The 20,109-nt window shown below is 47.8% G+C and overlaps 2 protein-coding genes across 2 annotated transcripts; both read left to right on the top strand.

The window, feature by feature from the left end:
* Positions 1-1,289: 1,289 nt before the first annotated feature.
* LOC149342611 (uncharacterized) lies at positions 1,290-5,604 on the top strand. The gene is made up of 3 exons (XM_089546822.1): positions 1,290-1,481; positions 4,461-4,636; positions 5,400-5,604. Exons 1-3 carry the CDS (start codon positions 1,290-1,292, stop codon positions 5,602-5,604), a joined length of 573 nt encoding a protein of 190 aa, XP_089402948.1.
* Positions 5,605-10,272: 4,668 nt separating this feature from the next.
* LOC149342610 (uncharacterized) lies at positions 10,273-16,561 on the top strand. The gene is made up of 3 exons (XM_089546821.1): positions 10,273-10,545; positions 12,129-12,307; positions 16,348-16,561. Exons 1-3 carry the CDS (start codon positions 10,366-10,368, stop codon positions 16,559-16,561), a joined length of 573 nt encoding a protein of 190 aa, XP_089402947.1. The 5' UTR covers positions 10,273-10,365.
* Positions 16,562-20,109: the final 3,548 nt, after the last annotated feature.

Raw genomic sequence — 20,109 nt, 5'->3', positions numbered from 1 at the left:
TGCCTTCCACTGTTTGCTGCCTTTCGCATGCGCTCAAAACGTGGTCACCTACTATATTTTCCTCAGGTGGTAGAAATTTCCGAGCTCTTCACTACGGCGTCCCTGTATCCTGAGTTGCTTTGGGACGGTAAACACTATAAACCACGTTCTCGCATTGCAGACGGGCGTATTTATTATCAACAATTTGCCCTCTTCGCACGTCTTCATTGTTCGTGTTATTATTTATGACGTGTAACTCTGAGAACACTTAACGCGAAGTGAATTTCACAGTGCTCTGAGTAATTTTTTTATTATTGCATAACTGTCTTGTTCAAATTATCAGCCTTAAGATAAGCACACAAGCCTCAACTTTGTTCACCATTACGCATTACCGACGCAACTGCACGCAACTTCGTACGTCGTGACAATACTGAGTTTGAACGTGCCTTCCCTAAACTTCTGTAAGATCCTACTACATGGGCCAAGACCTCAGCCTTGGCGTAGGCGGCTGGTGCCCATCACGCAGCGGTCCGGAACGAAGGATGACAAATTCAGCGCATTTCAAGGGTCAAGCACAATGGCATACGTGCTAGGTTTGCTACACGTCTAATGAGCTTCGTTGCCACCAGCATTCATGAGCATATTTGCACGATACCCAAAGTGCAAGGCTGCAATGCTTTGAAGTGAGTGCTTGTTCTTTCACTCATCCGTCTAATGCATTACAGTTCCTGGTAATTCAACAAGCGTCGTCTTTTCCGAGCCACCTTCAAGGCCTTCATTCCTCCCGAGCAGGTAAAATCCCAAAAGCGTCTGTTAAGAACTTTTTCTGTTCAGGGTCCCCTACATTCTCCACCTCCCTCCGACCGATTATTCTCCTTTCTGTTATCCCACACTTTCTTGTGCCATCTACGCGCTGTTCCTGAATCCTCTCAGCTGCTCAGGCCTCAATCATTAAGTTTTTTTAATTAAAAGTTTTATGGTAATAGAATCTATCGGGACATGAAGCCAGTTCGCTGCCTTGCACACTACAAGAACAAATACCGTCTGCAGTGCACAGCTTTTGCATGTAGTATTTCCCCCTCAAACATCCGGCCTTTTAGCCTGAAAGTAAGGAGACTTCACAAAGGATTAATTTTCTAATTTCTTCACCTATGTAATAGAGTTTAAAACCTTCGTATATTGCATTCTTTATTATTCTAGTACACTACCTGTTTTCAAACAAGACATTGAACCACAGGCTTACTTTAAGGCGCTGCTATTAACCACAGCTGGGTTACCGTATAACAACGCTTTTTCAGCGACTATACATCATGCCTTACGCCATCAAAGATGACAGCGGCGGAGGACACCAACCCAACTCTAAAATCAACGGCGAGCGAAGAAATTTGCTCTCTACATCGGTCGGGTCCGTCGCCCCATTCGATCGCCTCCAGATTCAAGACACGCACGTCAAGCTGCTCTGCCCCAGTTCACGACCCAACACTGCCTACATCGCGGCACAGGTAGGTGAAGCACGGAACTGGGTCTCCAGTTCACACTCGATGCCATCGCGTTTGTAGCAACTTTACCACCACATGTTTAACGCTCGGCATTCCTACTACCATAGTCACATTTTCTAGATGACGGGTAAGGGCACAGGTCGAAACACTTCATATTTGGATATTTAGCCCATAAATGCAAACGACTGCACATAAATTCTCAAATGATACAAATGATGACTGGTTGCAGAAAAAATTCCGGCATCGTGGTCGTAGGTTTAAGACTGCACTGATTTTAATAATGCATATCCGTAACGTAGAATCACAGGGACGGAAGACAATCAACGACCCCCACCTCAGCTGGGTGCCACCAGACAGGACCGAACGTGTACGAGATGGAGATTGCTCTTTCCTGATTTCTCTCCCAGTTCTCTACCTCGTCGCTATTACGCCTGCAAATAATATTTTGCTGAATTTAAACAACCCTTCAGGCACAAATTTTGATTCCTGACCCAGAGTTGGGCTTTCGAAGACAGGTGTGCAGTGGAGGCGTGCACCCTGATCTGAAAAACGCAGGCAACCTGGAAACATTTCGTTGGTAACCACTTTATTAAAACGGAGAGTTGAGTTAGTTGGTACATACTGCTGGAAAAAAAAACAGCGCTAAGACGAGGGACAAAGAAAAGAGGACAACAGGACCAGCGCTAACTATCAACTGAAAGCTTTATCAGTAACAACACAAATATATATGTAGTCCTGCAGAGCTTTCGCGGACGGGGCCTTAGGTCTCCCACGGGGGGACGTCGAGGCGTTGCCTCGCTGTCGCCTCACCCAGTGTCGACGGCCCAGGGTTGGTCACCGAGGCTGGGGCTGCGCAAGGCAGCGGCCAACCGCGGCGCGAGGGTTCCAGAATTTGCACCGTGCAGGTTTTTGTTACAGTCCCAAAGCATGTGAGTTAAAGTGGCTATATTGGCGTGGCAGACCTTGCATATATTCGTCGGGTATGTATCGGGGTAGAGTTTGTGGTATAGTTCCGGGTTGGGGTTCGTGAGCGTCTGCATTTGTCTGAGGGCCACCGCGTGCGCCTTGTCCAGCTTGTCGCTGGGCGGAGGGAAGGTTTTGCGGGCCAGGCAGAGGGCCTTGGTAATTTCGTTGTAGCTGGTCAAGCAGTCTTTGGCGCTATTCCACGGACGACGGTCGCCGCGCGGTTCGCGAGCTCGCGCGCCTTGGCGTGTGCCGTCTCGTTTTGGTTGCGATGCGTTTCGATACTTCTTTCATGCGCGTCCGGAACCACTGAATTCTGGATTGAAATTCTACCTCGTGCTGGACTTGTCGGTTTCTCAGGACTCGGGAGGCTCTGTGTGAGATCCATCCTTCGGCGAAGTTTCTGACCGTGTGACGAGAGTCGGAGAGCCATGGCGCACGTCGGATCCGTGAAGGCGAGTGCCACCGCCGCTTCCTCCGCCTCTCCTGCTCGTTCGCACGATACACTTGCCGTTATGCGCGTTCTGCCACACGAATCGACGACCGCAACTGCGAATCGCGAGCGTTCTGCGTATTCCGCGGCGTCAACGAACCTTGTCCCCATATCGTCTCCGTGGCTGTGTAGGAGAGCTCTGGCCCTGGCCACTCTTCTTTCCCGGTTGTGTTCCGGGTCGACGTTCCGTGGAATCGCGTCGAATCTTAGCGTTTGTCTGATCGCGTCCAGAATGGCGACTTTCTGGCCTTGTTGTGCGTGGTAACGGGTGCCGAGACTTTCCGTGACCTGGCGGCCTGCTGTCGTTCCCGTTAATCTTTCTAGTTGTGAAGTGCGCTGCGCCTCTACGATTTCGCTAAGCGTGTTGTGAAGTCCGAGCTGGAGCAAGTGTTTCGTGCTGGCGGACTCTGGTAGACCCTGTGCTATCTTGTACACACTGCGAATGAGGACATTGATCTTGGCTTCTTCTCCCATGTACCGGTTGTGGAATGCAGCAACGCACGCAATATGGCTAATGACGAAAGAGTGTATGAGTCGTGTGAGACTCTCCTCCCTCATTCCGTCTGTTCTCCTAGTGACCCTCTTGAGGACTAGCATCGCTTTGGCTGTCTTGTGCTTTAATTTAGTGTTCGCTTCGCCGTTGACGACGTTGGCCTCGATTATCATGCCGAGGACCCTAATTGTGTGTACTATCGGGATGGTTGCTCCGTTTCTCGTGCGTAGACTGATCTCTTCGTACTCGCGCTTTGTCGCTGCCGCATTCCAACCACTTCCGGGTGGTCTGCCCTTCTGCGTGGGGCAATGCTATTATGAATACGACTGACATAGTTCAAAGAGCCGAGCAATTCTCAACAGGAAAATGAGGGACGATTTGGTCGCTACCGCCAGAAGCAGTGATCTGGAAGAATTCTACACCCCGCTGCTGACTATCATGTTACCATGATTTGGTATTCCAATTATTAATCAATGACTTAGAGTTGACGTCATTGCACCATAGTTGATTGAAATGCAGCTGCGTAATTTTAAGTTGTAAGGCTCAAAGTGGGGAGTGGAAGTCATTTTGCTCTTGTTAACTACACTTAAATTACGCGAACACAACCCGCCTCTCTTAGGGAACGAACCTATAGTAGACTTTTAACCTCTCCCGTAGCTGTTAGGGGCTCCTACAGATTGGTATAACTTTTATAGCTATCTTGAATTACTATCAACTGTTTATGAAACGCAACATTAGCAAAATACCTCATTACTGCGCCGTATTGGCACGTAGCCTGGAATAGATATGTGCAAACTATTACAGGCTGTAGGAGTTACAGAGTGCACTTTCCAGATGGGAAGAAATTTCTCATTTATACCAAGAAATTAAATTTCTTCGTTAAAGAAACCTTTCGTACCTTGCCCATCTGGAGAGAGATAAACCAGCCTCACTACGAAAGTGCTGAAATGCAATCGACTTGGGTCGCGGTCACCGGAGCCTGTTCAGTTATTTTGACCTCTTGTGACTTACCGAACCATTAATGTAAACGCAGGCCACTGACATCTTAAGCGTGGCCACCAAGCCTGCCCCGCACTCCTCCGGAGAGGAAGGAGGAGTCAGTGCCAACGCCAAGCTGTGCATCAGCGACGAGCAGCTCTCAGTTCACCACCGCACAGAGTCGCGCAGGGAGCAAGTCAGCAAACAGCTCAGTGCTGATGCGCGCTGCCGGTGAGTGAAGTGTCTCGCATGCAAGTCGCGAAAGTGGCAGAGGGTAAGACAAAGCAATTTCAGAGAATGTGTGCAGTAGGCAATGCCGTGCCGGTCCCAAAGTCCCTTAAATGTGCTGATATGAGTGTATGCTTGCATATATTCAACTTACGTGCACACGTATATGTACACCCACTTTTGTTCTTGCCTGTGTGAAAGTTATCTCAGAGAATAGCAAGCCATGGTTCAATTTCAGGTTGATTCATTGCTCGGGTGGGCATTGTTAGAGCATCTTCTACGTATCAGCAGATTACTAGCAAAGCACGAACCCTTTAGATCGCGCGCTTTCTCCCATTATGTATTCGCAATGCATTAAGGGATGCCATGTTTTAAATTCGATATTTATTGTCGTGCACAAATTGCTGAAAAATTTGCGCGTTCCTGAAAGTCTTTTTATTTGCCTGCCGAGTAATTGTTTCATATGTTTTAACAGTAAACGGAAATTGTGTGCGAATGGAGGGTGTTAAAGGGGAATGCCTGAAACAGGTAGGCTAATATTGCTGTTCACAGTACGGGGAAACTGTTTGCAACTCCGTTTTTCTTGGATTTTCTCTTCAGAGGGGAAGGGAAATGACATCTTTCTATGCATTTTGGCAGCCTTGGCTTCACCTTAAAATTCAAGGCCAAAAAAAACTGTATAAAACCGACTGAAGTCGGCAGCTTGGAAGTATATTCGTGTAAAATGTATTCGTGTTCACAAGCACACGTTTGTCGTGTTACGTAGGTGTGACCACATCCGGGCTGGCTGCTGCCTCCGTCTCGAGTCAGGGCTCCGTTGGTGGGAATGCGAGCAGCGGCACAGTGCTTCGCCGGGCCTCATCGCCAATGCGATGAAAGCCAACCGACCGTCCTGCACAGTCCTGGGCGAGTGGCGCGGGCTCCTCTACCACCTGGAGAACGAGACGCGCACCCAGGGCACGGCGCAGTAGCGCCGTTAGACGGCCGCCTCGGGGTGCAGCCGCTGTGTTTCGATACGAGACCACCAGCGGCCTGCCCTACCCCGAGGAGCGGGCTCGCGCGCGCGTCGCTGCTCCGACACGGGAGCTCGTCGGACAGCGACAGTTCAAACCAGCGCGCTGCCCGCACATTTCTTAATCGTCTATCTTCGTCTGGACTGAGTTCTTTCAGCACACCCGGCCAAGCTGGAGTGTACCCATTTACCCGACTGCAGAGCACAACTGCAATATCCTTGCTTGTTACTCTCCGTAGCAAACAAGGAAGATCCAAACAATTTATTGATAAGAAAACCCGGCCGTTTGCACGAGCGCCATCATGTGAACTCCGAATCGACAGCTCGTGAACAGTGTCATCGGCAAGACGGTGTGTACGGAGTTACGGATAGTGCCAAAGGAACCACTGCCGTTTGGAATGGGCTTGCACCTTTGCAAGGGGGACTCAAGGCCTGCCACCAACTGTACCCTATAACAGCATCCTTGCAGTGCCCAATTCCGCGGGCACGCGTTACGAGTGAAGCCCTGACACATTCTGAACTTTGCTTTTCTGTGTTTAGGGCCATGCTCCGTGCGAATGCAGTCGAGAAGCCTGAATCGAGAAGCAGTCTTATTTTTCGCATGCTACCAAGCCGTGTCCTGTGCCCCACTGCCGGCTGTCTTTCCACATGATTTCGTGCAAAGCATCCTACCTAGTGCGAGTGAGCCAATCGACCAGAGGCGGTGTACGATAACTGAAGAACTTATTGTGACATGTGTCATTGAGACAGCCTCCAAATAGACTAAACCCTTACCATTCGTCCCGCCGCAGTAGATATGCAGTGGCCGTGGTCATAGCAGTCGTCAATACTGTTTGCTGGTCGTGAAATTTTGACTGGATGAGCCACTGCTACTTGCATTCCGTTTCAGGTGATTGTGCTCTAAGCTCTCGTGAATTCACTGAGTGCGTGATGGCAGCAGCCCGCAATCGCTGTGTGGTGACGGACATTGGTAATAAACGGCTTGTGGTAGGAGCGCGCCTGATTTGTGGTCTCTTTATTGCAAGTTGCGAACAACGCCTTCGGACCAAGGCAGAGTTAGCAATTTTTCACATTAGGTTGTAAACAAACATAAATGTTCTTGTTCTGTGTGATGTCAGCGCAAGTTAAGGACACAGGTGTCGTCCTACACTTACCTCTACTTCAGACACGTTTAGGACCAGTTTAAACATTGGTTGTTGTTATTGTTTTTGCCTCAAAAATGATGGTACATAGCCACGGTGGGGGATTGGCCAGGGTTCGGGGCAGTTCCACCCGGTTTCAATAATATACTTTTGAAGAAGCTGACACACGTGCTTCAAGGCTCATCTTTTGATGGTTGCAGCGGAATAGAGGAGGACAGGAAGAGTAAACGGCAGAGCTAACTGAGCGCGAGGATTTAGCATAAACTGAATTCTCTGTCGTGCAAACCACCGGCAGTAGCGGATGAAATGATGTACTGTTTCAGTGTTCCCCCATGACACCCATCGATTCAACGGCGTGAACCCAGAACGGCATAAATATAGATTAAGGCGAGCAATCCTGCAACGCAACAGCATCATGGAAACCTCATACTGCCTACATGCTCAAGAACGTATGTTCCATGGGAATTTTAATTGTTCTACATCCGCTGTGCCAAGGATGGGCTCATGGCTCAGGTACTAGTGTATTTGACAACGCTCATAACAGGTCGTAGACAGCAGAGTGAGGTTCGGAACGACGTGGGCAACACGCCCAATGAACGCCGACTTGGCGCCCAATGACGCCAGGCTCCCTTCTGCGGCAGTGCTATCGCCTTCATCTCCTGCAAAGCTCGATGTTATTATTACTGCATTCGATATGAACATCCACCGCAAGATATCAGCAGTCCTTTCGGCCATCAAAAGCCATCTGCGGGCTACCAGAAAAGAATATGCCGAATTCTCAAGACTGAACAGTGGAGACAGGTGGGTCATTTGCATGACTGGCTTCGCCCAATTTGCCTCCAACTTCGGCCAGCACTCCCGTCTTGCTGCTCAGCTTGATTTCTACTGGTCGGCTGTTCGGCAATATCTGCCAAAAAATAAGAACATTCTAGTTATTCGTACAGCTGTTATGTATCTGGAATGTGATTTGGTTCATCCTGACATTGACGCCCTTCTGAGTAAAAGCCCATTGCCTGCAACAAAAAAAAAAAAAAAACTCCAGTGTCGTCAATGTGAATTCCTTCTCTTGTGCACGCGCCCTGTACTGCTGGCTTCTCTACCCGGTATCATGCACCTACTGGCCGAAGAAGCTACGCATCTGCAATCTAAGCGTTTTTCTCATGTGCCTCAAGATAATACTCCTATTTTAAGCTGTGTATCCTTACCTCCATTACTCTTTCCGAAATTTGGTCATTTCCTACTCCACAATCTGCAGAAAATTCACGACAGAACACCAAAAATGACAAAAAACGCCCATCTCGCCGATTTGCGAATAACAATTTCTACTCTGATTCATATGCATACGCTAACTACAGCCGTAGAGGAAAAAAAGGCTTTTCAAGGCAATTAGTGGAATTGTAAAGTTACTTTATTAACAGTTTTGTTTTCTCGCAACAGTTGTCTCTGCCGCTAAAACGCATCTACAAAACAGAAGAAAAACGCCTGAAGCACCACCATTTCTATTACAATGTTATTACATCTTTCAACCACACCCATTTTTCGAGCACATCATTCCGTGAAAAACTGGGACCGACCACCAATATAAAGCCCAATTATGTGTTTTGGTGTTTTCTCAATCATAATCATCATCATTGCACGACCAGCACGCTCTTCACGAGGCCAGGCAACCCGTTCCTCGCGCCTGTCTCTCGTGCACGGCAGCTGGTCTTCCGTCCGCTCCCGCAGCTCTATAAGACGACCTCCAAAAGGTAAACGAAGCCGTTTTATCCTTTGGCTTATAAGTATCTTCACAAACTTCTCGAATGCTGAACACCTCTGGGCAAGGGCAACAGCGAGTGATCTGTTCGCTGTCAGCCTTTAGCCTTCGCTCTGTCTGAAGTGTTACGAGGGTTCTCGACTGCGTGCCTGTGTGATCAGCTCCGGTGGCTCGAAAGTGACCGGCTTTCCCGCGTCATTCAAGGCCCAGGCTGGAGATAATAAAATGCGAGTAGTGTTGTTTCCGCGCCCTTCGGGCAGGAAAAAATTATCTACGATGGAGCACTTCCGCATGGTTAGGTGCAACCCGAAGCGGTTTCGTGCGTTTGCGATGAGCAGCAGGAAGAGAATGTTCATACTTTTGAGAGTTTCGATTGATAACGGAGCGGACACCCCCCCCCCCCCCCTTTCTCATGCGCATATAGAAATGACTCGCACTTGTTGATAAATTGAGAAGATAACCAATCAGTGGTCACTCAATGCGCTTCCTGATCGTAGCTGCTTGTCCTTAACACATTTATGAAACCAAGCGGCATGTGCCTTCCGCTCTTTGCTGTCTTTCGCACATGCACAGAACGTGGTCACGAACTACATTTACCCCAGGTGGTAGAAATTTACGGAGCCCTTCACTACGGCGTCCCTGTAGCCTGAGTTGTTTTGGGACGTTAAACCCCCTAAACCATATGCTCGCCCTGCGGAAGGACGTGGCAATTAGGAAAAAATTGTCCTCTTCGCACTTTTTCATTTTTCGCATTCTCAATTATGACGTGTAGCTCTGAGAACACTTCATGTAAATGGAATTCTGCAGTGCTCTGCGCAATTATTTCTTCTTGTGTAATTTTCTTGTTGAAACGGTCAGCCTTAAGTTGCAGCAGGTATTCAACTTTCTTCAACACTTACCGGCGCAACTGCACACAACTTCGTACGTTGTGATAATACTGAGTTTGCACACGCTTTTTCTGAACTTTTGTAAGATTCTGCTACGTGCGCCAAGACCCCAGCGTTGGTGTAAGTGGCTAGTGCCCAACACGCAGCGGTCCGCAACGAAGCGTGACAACTTCAGTGCATTTCATGTGTCATGCACAATGGCATACGTGCTAGGTTTGTCAGATATCAGTATAATGAGCTTCATAATCGCCAACATTTATGACCACATTCACATGATACCCCAGGTGCGAGGCTGCAGTCCTTTCAAGTGGGTGCTTGATCATTCACTCATCCATCTATTACCTGGTACTTCAAGAAACGTCGCCCTGTCCGAGCCACCATCACGTCCTTCGTTCCTCGCCAGCAGGTAAAAATCCCAACGTCGTCTCTTAAGAACTCCTTTTTCTCTTCAGTGTCCCCTACATTCTCCACCTCCCTCCGACCGATTATTCTCCTTTCTGGTATCCCACAGTTTCTTATGCTATCTACGCGGTATTCTTAAACCCTGCAAGTGCCTCAGACGTCCATGGTTTCCTTTTTTGAGTAAAGGTTTTATGGTAACACGCTGTATCAGAGCATGGTCTCAGTTCGCTCTTTTGCAAACAGCAAGAATAAATACCATCTGTAGTGCTTAATTTTTGTATCCAGTATTTCCCCCTCAACCATCCGGCCCGTTACCCTGAATGTTAGGAGACTTCACAAAAGATTTATTTTCTAATTTCTGTCGTAGATGAAGAACTTTGTTTATCCCATTTTTTTATTATTCCAGGCCACTGCCTCTGAACTGCGTCTTCTTCATTTGAGCCAACAAATAGACCCACAGGCTCACTTCAAGGCGCTGCCATTAACCCCCACTGGCTCGTCGCCCGACAACACTTGTTCAGCGGCTACTCACCATGTGTGACTCCACTAACGATGAAAGCGGACCGAACTCTGAGGTCAACGGCGAGCCAAGAAACGCACTGCCTCCGTCGGTCTGGTCTGTAGCCACATTCAACCACCACCAGATCCAAGACGCGCATGTCACGCTGCTCTGCCCCAGCTCAGGACCCAACACTGCCGACATCACGACGCAGGTAGGTGAAGTACTGAACTGGGTCTCCAGTTCATTCGCGCGTTTGTAGCATCGTTACCACCACCTACCGCCCGACATTCCTACTACATTCTCTAGATGACGGGTCAGGGCACAGGTCACAACACTTCATATTCGGTTATTTACCAGATAAAGTCAAACGACTGCACATAAATCGTCACATATCTCACTTACACATATGGTGGCTAAAACTCTGTGCGTTGTTGGAGAATGAAATTCTGGCATCGTGGTCCTAGGTGTAAGAACGCACTGCTTTTAATAATGTATGTCCGTAACGTAGAATCCGAGGGGCGGATGACAATGGACCACACCCAGCTTAGCTTAGTGCCACCAGGCAGGACCGAACGTGCAGGAACTCGAGCTTGCTCTTTGTTGCTTTCTCTCCCATGTCTGCCTGGTCGCCATCACATCTGCAAATAATGTTTTGCTCAATTTAAACACTCCTTGAGACACAGAAATTTTTATTCGCGAGCCATTACTAGGCCCTCGACGACAGGGGGGCAACGGAGGCGTGCACCCTGATCTGAAGAACGCAGGTATCCTTAAAAACGGCCATCGGCAACCAAGGGGAAAGGAAAGATGGTAAATTGGTTTTATGGTTTTTTGAGGAACGGAAATGGCACAGTATCTGCCACACATATCTCGGCGTACACCTGAACCGCGCCGTAAGGGAAAGGAGGAAGCTGGGAGTGAAAGAAGAAAGTGGTACCGTAGTGGAGGTCTCCGGAATAATTTCGACCACCTGGGGATCTTCGTGCACTGACATCGCACAGCCCACGGGCGCCTCTTGCGTTTCGCCTCCATCGAAACGCGGCCGCCGCTGTCGGGTTCAAACCCAGGTACTCCGGCTCGGTAGACGAGTTCCTTACCACTGAGCCACCGCGGATGGTCATTATGAATACGACTAATATAGTAGAAAGAGTCGAAAAATTCTGCACAGGTCTATACAGTACCCGAAACAATTTAGTCGCTAAGGGCAGAGGCAGTGATACGGAGGAATCGTACACCCCGCTGGTAACTATCATAGTGCCATGGTCAGATATTCCGATCATTAATCAATGAATTAGAGCTGAGGTCATTGCACCGTACTTTATTTGAACTGCACTGCGTAATCTTAAGTTGCAGGGTTCAGAGTTGTTGGTGGAAGTCATTTTGCTGTTGTAGCTACACTGAAATTACGCGAAGACAATACGCCTTTAGTAGAGAAGGAACCAAGGGACGCGAAATATTTACGCGTCCAAAGGGGACTTTGAACCTCTCTTGTACGAGTGCGGTGCTCCTACAGACTGGTCTGTCTTGATTATATACTTTGTAGTTGTGCAGCCATACCGCCAAGGATTTATGGAGCGCAACAATAGCACATAAACCCATTTCATCGACGTGTTGACACGGAGCCTAGAATAGATATCTGCAGACTACTGCAGGGTGTGCGAGTTATACAGTGCATTACTAAATGGGAAGCAACTTTGAATATAGAGAAACGCAACGGAGTAGCGTCGCTTTCAGAAGTTTCTATTCTGGTATTATGACATCTTAGGATTGACCGTATCAATAATGTAAACGCAGGCCACCGAGGTCATAAGCGCGGTCACCGAGCCCGGCCGGCACTCTGCCGGAGCGGAGGATGGAGTCAGTGCCAACGCCCGGCTGTGCATCATCAGCGACGAGCAGCTCTCAGCTCACCACCACGCCGAGTGGCGCAGGGAGCAAGTCAGCAAACAGCTCAGTGCTGATCCGGCCCACCGGTGAGTGAAGTTTCCCGCATGCCAGTCACGAAAGTGGCAGAGGACAAAGGCAGCTTGACCTAAAACAGGTTCAGTGAATGTGTGTAGGAGGCAATGCCGTGCCGATCCCAACTACCTTAAATGTGTTCATATGTGTGCAAGCGTGCATATAATTAACCTACGTGTACACGTATATGTATACTCAGTTCGGTCCGTGTCTGTGTGAAAATTATCTCAGAGAATAGCAAGCAATGGCTCAACTTCCGAGTGATCGATTTCTCGGGCGAGCGTTGTAAGAATGTGTACTACATATCAGCAGAAGTTTTTGTACTGCACTGAGGATGAGCCAGAATCTCCTTGCACAGCTGTAATGGAACGCTGAGAGAACGCACACAGACCCTGTAAAGAGCTTACCTCACAGGTGATATGGCTCACGTCAGTCTCCAGCATCTCTATACAAATATGTGCAGGCCTCAGGAATGTTTTCATCAGTCTTCTCTTCCTCAGATATAAGTAACGTTTGTTTCATTTACAGGATACACCTAGGTGCTAGTGAATGCTCACAAGGATTCGTCTTTGGAACTCAAGATTTTTCTGAACAAAAAGCATACTGAAGGAATTTTTTTCCAATTATCATTCATTTCCAGTGCAGGTGCAGACAGCTCGTATTATTGCGATCGGAAATGACATGTGCGTGAACATGGTGTCTTATAGTTAGTTTTGTCACTGCGCCGCGAAGAACAACATATTGCAAATCGATGATCACCTATAAAAATTACATCGATTGAGAAATGCCCCTTTTGAATAAAGGAGTTCCATTCAAGTCTGTCAGCAACAGTGGCGGACAATTTTAAGATGCACTTTTGTATATTCGAGTAGGCCAAACTCTTAGAAACACCAGGGCGCCCAGTATTTGCACACGTCAGTTGCACTTCACACTTCGTTCCAGGCTGATCATGCGTTTGGGATATAAGATGTGGAGACCCGACCTTCGGTCCAGTTCACAGAAATATTATTTTCATATTATGACAGCCTCTAGGCCGACACACGTACTCGTTCTACTCAACCTAACACCATGCGTACATGCATTGGGAGGAAGAGCTGGAGTGGGCCACTCGCATAACTGCACACCGTGTCTGCACATGCGAACGCTCTTAAGCGTTCTCTTTAACTTCCACTTAATGAAGTTTTCTTGGCAGGGGACATAGATGGTCGCTATCTGGAATAATCACGCACTTAACGGTCAGCATACGACACCGTAATTGGGGGTCAGAGTGACGTCGAGTTTATGCGAAGCTGTTGGGGGACAATTTCAAGCTTCCGAACGGACTTCACGAGAACTGTATAATTTATGGCCTCATGTTCAGCAATTCCCAGGCTTTCGGTGCCACTTCCGCTTGGAATCGCTTCACATTGCTCACGCCTCCAAGGATTCATTATGTTCGTTTCTCTTTACTTGCATCAAGACAAAAAAGACAACGTACCCTTCTTAAGATTCGACTAGTCCTGTGTTCTACGCAGTCGTACTGACAAGGTCCGCATAATTTTCGCGCCTGATACGCTAACAACAAACCTAAACTGCCTCACGTTTTATTTTCATAGGCCTATACGTGCAGAATATTCTACTTATAATTTTTAGAGATAGTTTAAAAAGGCTCAGCTCAGCCTGTTTCTTCATTGTTACTTTAACACGTTTCCTTTTGAAGCCTCTAACAAATCTGAAGATATTTAAATTTGTCGCTTGATTATCCGCTTCCGCATCGCGATGTTAGGCCAATCAAACGCAACTCGATGGAGAAATACGGTTGTACAATTCCACGATAAATAATCAGGCCACGGCTCACACCGACGATCCCTAGATAAGCGGGGCCTTTGTTAAAATCGAGATTCTGCAGCAGGCGCGTGAAAACGCTGCCGCCGTTTCACGTCACAGCAGGAATAATTTCCTTCCGTCCAATGTGATCGCGCGAATGCTCGAGCGTCATGATCCTAGGGGAACTAAGTGTCCAGGCTGATCACTGCACCATCGTTGTGACCGGTGGCATTTTATTCACTGTGACATTCAGTAAACAAGTTACTTGCATCGTACTACGTTGAGGGGGCTAACACCACTACACTAGAGGGCGTAGTCAGGTGACAGTTCTCAGATCTCATGAATTTCATTTTACGCAAAAAAAAAAGCAACTACGCAAAAGCTAACGAAACAGGCTGAAGAGATATTGGTGCGCATTGTTCTCTGAAGAGTAACTGAGCGTTGCTCATTTCAGGCGAAAACAATTGCAGCCATGGTAGGACGGACGCTGTCATGACACGAAGGGATCGTTCTGTCATGTCTGCATGTGTGCTCGTCTGAAATAAGTAGCGCTCAATAACTCTTCTACAAACTGGGCTAGAGCCAGCTTAAACAAGAATTTGTCAGCATGGTCTACGTCTCTGAATGAAAATTTTGTGGCATGTTCTAACGATTAAAAGCTACGTACCCTTTCTAAACTAGCAAATCTGGCGGAAATAAAAGTTATGCTGACATCGTCAAGACGACTCCCTACAACCCTGCACCAGTAGATTTCGAACATAACGCACGATATTTTTTTCTAAGCCACCTCACAAACGATCTATTTATGTTGAACATATATCCACAAGGTTACTCGACATTCACTGCTCGTTTGACTTTCAGTGCTTGCCTGAAAAGAGTAACGCTGCCTAATATTGCCTCCATTGGCTCTGTTTCTTTGAAAACGTGGTCATCAACCAGGTGTTCGTAATATACGCTATTTTTAACATCACCCCTCTATCTCAGTGACTACCACGCGTTCTGCTATACGTCTCTCGCAGCATCTTTTATTCGCAAAGCACGATGGGTTTCGATCGCGCCATTTTCTCCCAATATGACTTCGTAATGCATTAGCAGATGCCAGGTTTTAAATTCGATATTTCTTGTCCTGCACGAATTTGCGTAACAAATTTTCGCTGTCCTGAGAACCTTGTTTGCCTATCGACAATTTGTTTCATATGCTTTAACAGTAAATGGGAAGTGTTTGGGAATGGAGGGTGTTGAAGGGGAATGCCTGAGACACGCAGGCTAAGATTTTGCTCTTCACAGTACCTTGACTCCGTTTTCTACCCCTTTTTCTTGTATTGTCCATTGAAAGTGGTAGGGAAATGACATCTTCCTAGGCGTTGTGGCGGCCATCAGTTTCACCGATAAAATTCAAGACCAAAGAAATCGTATAAAAATGACGGAAGTGGGCCGCTTCTAAATGTTTCGTTTGGTTTGGTTTATTAGAGTTTAACGTCCCAAAGCGACTCAGGCTATGAGGGACGCCGTAGTGAAGGGCTCCGAATAATTTGGACCAGCTGGGGTTCTTCAACGTGCACTGACATCGCACAGTACACGTGCCTCTAGAATTTCTCCTCCGAAGAAATTCAACCACCGCTGTCGGGATCGAACCCGCGTATTTCGGGCCAGCAGCCGAGTACGATAGCTTCTAAATGTATTCGTGTTAATACCCCTGCCAAGGGCGTAAAATAAAGTGTACTTACGAAGAGTGTCACTTGCTAAAAGTGCGCACTCAGGTGGGAGCGCGTCCACAGAACACGCTTTGAGGACCGAATGCGTAGCCTTGACGGCAGCGACTTCAAAGGCACGGTATGTATAGTGCATAAAAAAGTGCACAAATGTTTATTTTACTTGTTGCAACAAAAGATTCCTTTGTTAGAGCAACAGGCGAAGCAAGACAGCAAAACAACGAGATCAGATGCAACTCTGCAGCGCGCCGCGATCTGCTACGTTGTCAAAATTCTGGATTGCATTGGCTTGTCCCTGCTCTTTTTTCTATTGAATTTTTATCACCGGTAAATAGAGTTTAAACCGTTTTATTTGCGCTATCACGACAAACAATAAATTTTGAACTCTTTTTTTTTTTTCATTGTACACTCATAAAAATTTTCTCATTTTCTGTCTAGTTTTTTCCTACGAGTGCACTTTGCTTCGCCGCTTGCGCGCTTGTCAGGGGTGTAATATGCACTTGTGTTCACAAGCACACGTTTGTCGTGTTACGTAGGTGTGACCACATCCGGGCTGGCTGCTGCCTCCGTCTCGAGTCAGGGCTCCGTTGGTGGGAATGCGAGCAGCGGCACAGTGCATGGCCGGGCCTCATCGCCAATGTGACGAAGACCAACCGCCCTGTCTGCACAGCCCTGGGCGAGTGGCGCGTGCTCCTCTACCATCAGGAGAACGAGACGCGCACCCAGGGCACGGCGCAGCAGCGCCGTTAGGCGGCCGCTTCGGGGTGCAGGCCGCTGTGTTTCGATACGAGACTACCAGCGGCCTGCCCAACCCCGAGGAGCGGGCTCGTGCGCGCGTCGCTGCTCCGACACAGGAGCTCGTCGGACAGCGACAGTTCAAACCAGCGCGCTGCCCGGACATTTATTAGTTATCGATCTCCGTCTGGACTGAGTTCTATTTGCACATCCGGCGAAGCTGGAGTGTACCCTATTTGCCCAATCAGAGTGCAGAACTGCAAAATCCTATTTTGTTACACTCTGCAGCAAACAAGGAAGATTCAAGTTTATTATTTATGAAGAAATCATACACAAACCCGGCCATATTCACGAGCGCGATCTTGTGAACTTCGAATCGACAATTCGTGAACAGTGTCATCGGCAAGACGGTGGGTACGGAGTTACGGATAGCTCCAAAGGAATCACTTACGCTTGGAACTGGCTTGCACCTTTGTAAGAGGGACTCACGACCCGCCACCTGCTCTATCCTATTTACAGCATCCTGGTAGGGCCGAATTCCGTGGACACGTGATACGAGTGAAGCCCTCATAATTTCTGAACTTGGATTGCGTTCCTCTGTTTAGAGCCATGCTCCGCCCGAATGCAGTCGAAGAGCCTGAGTCGAGAAGCGGTCTTATTTTTCTTATGCTACCCAGCCGTGTCTCACACCCCGCTGCCGGCTGCCTCGCCACTTGATTTCGCGCAAACCATCCTACCTAGTGCGAGGGAGCCAATCGACCAGAGGCGATGTACGCTAACCGGAGAACTTATTGTGATCTGTGACATCGGGACAATTTCCACGTGCAAGAAAACATTTCCCTTCGTTCCGCAGCAGTAGATATCCAGCGGCCGTAGCCATAGCAGACGTCGGCACTGTTTGCTGGTCGCGAACTCTGGACTGGATCAGCCACTGCAGCTTGCATTTCAGTCTCACTGAAGTTGTCCTCATAGCGCTCGTGAATTCAATTCACTGTGGACGAGACGGTAGCAGCCCTCAATCACTGAGCTGTGGCGGACATGGGTAATAAACGTGGTAGGAGCGTGTCTGACTTGTGGTCACTTTATTGCAAGTTGCGAAAAACTCCTTCGGACGAAAGCAGAGTTAGCAATTTTTCCCCGATTAGACTCTAAACAATCATAATCAGTCCTTGTTCTGTGCGATATCATTGCAAGTTAGGGACACAGCAGTGGCTGTACGCTTATCTGTACTAGACACGTCTAGGATCAGTTTTGCCAGTTGCTGTTGTTACCTCAAAAATGATGCCATATACCCACGGAGGGGTATCGGCCAGGTTTTGGTGCAGATAAAAACAGGAAGAAACTCATCCAAGTTTATATCAAGCGGCTCTTAAATATAGAATCTGTTAAATAAAAATTATGAATTTTGAGACAACCTGAGAAAATCGGATGAAAATCGAGGAAAAAAAGTGGTGTGGGTCGAATAACAATTTTAAAGCAGTAATCAGAAACACAAATTTTTAGAGAAAAGGGAAGGCATCGAGCAGTTAACACAAAAGTCTCCCGGTTTCAATAATATCCTTGTGAAGAAGCTGACACAGCTGCCTAAGGGCATGCCTTTTCACAGTTGCACCAAAAGAGAGGAGGATAGGAACAGTAAACGGCATGCCTAATTGAGCGAGAGTGTTTTGCAAAAATTGTCTGCCGTGCTAACCGCCGGCAGTAGAGGCTGGAATGATCTATCGTTTCAACGTCCCAGCATGGCGGACATGTATTTGACCTCGTGAACCCAGAGCGGCATAAATATAGGTTAAGGCGAGGAATCCTGCCGCGCACCAGCGTCATAGATGTGTCACGACTCCTTGATGCGCAAGAACGTATGTTCTATAGAAATTTTAAATGTTCTGAATCCAGTGTACCAAAGATGGGCTCATGGCTCAGGTACTGGTGTATTTGGTAACGTTCATGACGGTCGTGGTCAGCACGGTGAGGTTCGGAACGACATGGGCAACATGCTCATTGATGGCTGACTTCGCTCAAAAATCGGCCATTGAATTTGAAGTAATGACACAGTGCCCTGGGATCCACTGAAAACGCACTTCTCGCACATTAAGTGCACAAAATACATTAGGGATTGGTACAAGAGACTAGTTCCCCAACTTTCAAGCGCTGTCAAGATTGACTGACAGTGCGATAGAATGATTGCTTGAGAAATAGCGAGAAATTCAGCAGCGAAAATTGGTGTATTATCAGGGACCCGGATTGAATAACACCATTCTAGTGTGTGGGAATAAATACCTACTGCTGCTTTTTCGCCTTGTTGAGAGGCATCTGTGAAAATAACAGCATGGTTCGGATACTGGGCTCGGCCTGGACGCGGACACCCCGGATTGGTCCCCTTTTCGCATAACCAATACTGCGGAGCAGGTACTGGTGGTGTGTCCCGTATATGCCCATAAAAGGCAATCGTTCGCCTCTTCCTTGAAGCGTTTAGACAGTGGGTCACTCTCGGAGGACTGACTGCTAGGCCGCAGAGTTGAAAAGCAGTCCATGCAATGCTTGCGTTTTCACGTTTTTTTGAGTGACACGGGCCTCGACTCGAGGTTGCGATGTAATAAAATAGGCGTGTACATGTTTTTGCTAAAGCAACACTACGCGAATCGCCGATCCATTTCGTGGACTTGACGAAAGGCCATACTGCGCATGCGCGAGGAGCAGTAACGTCAGACGGCGCACAGCTGGCGCACCACCGCCGTCGCTGGCAGTTGCTCATGCGCGGTAGCGGAGCATAGCTAGCGTGCCGGGGCCATCGCCTCTCTCTCTCTCTCCTCGTTGCTTTCGCAATCATCAAGGTTTAATCAGAGCTATACCACTGCCAATTTCTCTAATCTCTCTTGTCATCACATTGTCACCCATCACGGCCCACTTTGTTCTCCTCTTCACCTTCCCCGAGGCACAGAAATAGGCCACATATTCATCTCTACATCTGACCGTTTTGCCTTTCTAATCATTAAACTACTCTCTGTCCTTAAAACACCAGCTCTGTACGCTTAGCTGTGTGTCTCTCGGCGGAGAATCATTTCAGGTTCCCAAAATTTAAAGTTTAACCCGAAGACACCAACCGGTAAAAACTCCCTCCCAGCCGATTATAACAGAGTCCTTTTCTTCTCTACTTCCTACGCATGCCACTAACTGAAGCCGTGTAGAAAAGAAAAGTTTTCCGAGATAATCGCTACAGGCGCATTGCTAGTTTTTTAGAGGTTTGTTTCCTCACTATAATTCGCTTGCGAACTGCGTTTTTTTTTCTTTGTAGCAGGGTGGTATAGCTCCAGCAAAAGCTTCACTTACGCGAAGCGAACACTCTCTGCTTAGGGGCAATTTGGGTGCGCCGGGCCGTTCCATAACAGGCTATCCAATCTCAACTGCCTACAGTGATAGTTTTTAAACCTTATCTAACCTTCCTTCATTGCAAGGAGCAGTTCCCAAAAATATGTAGCTCTTACAAAATTTTGATCGCGCTTTATAATATAGGTTTCTTCAATCACTCCATCACAAAGGGACACAAAGAAAGTCGAGTAGATGAC

The sequence above is a fragment of the Amblyomma mixtum genome, chromosome 5 (genome assembly GCF_055824585.1).
Source record: "Amblyomma mixtum isolate Tamu chromosome 5, ASM5582458v1, whole genome shotgun sequence".
In the NCBI taxonomy this organism is placed as follows: domain Eukaryota; kingdom Metazoa; phylum Arthropoda; class Arachnida; order Ixodida; family Ixodidae; genus Amblyomma; species Amblyomma mixtum.
Note: the sequence above shows the minus strand (reverse complement) of the source record. Positions and strands in the feature narration are given on the sequence as shown.

Excerpts from the sequence above, each read along its gene's own strand:
- LOC149342610 (XM_089546821.1), top strand. The coding sequence starts at position 10,366 with ATGTGTGACTCCACTAACGATGAAAGCGGACCGAACTCTGAGGTCAAC. Across the intron at positions 10,546-12,128 it reads CTGCCGACATCACGACGCAG|GCCACCGAGGTCATAAGCGC; the intron begins GTAGGTGAAGTA and ends ATGTAAACGCAG. Across the intron at positions 12,308-16,347 it reads AGTGCTGATCCGGCCCACCG|GTGTGACCACATCCGGGCTG; the intron begins GTGAGTGAAGTT and ends CGTGTTACGTAG.
- LOC149342611 (XM_089546822.1), top strand. The coding sequence starts at position 1,290 with ATGCCTTACGCCATCAAAGATGACAGCGGCGGAGGACACCAACCCAAC. Across the intron at positions 1,482-4,460 it reads CTGCCTACATCGCGGCACAG|GCCACTGACATCTTAAGCGT; the intron begins GTAGGTGAAGCA and ends ATGTAAACGCAG. Across the intron at positions 4,637-5,399 it reads AGTGCTGATGCGCGCTGCCG|GTGTGACCACATCCGGGCTG; the intron begins GTGAGTGAAGTG and ends CGTGTTACGTAG.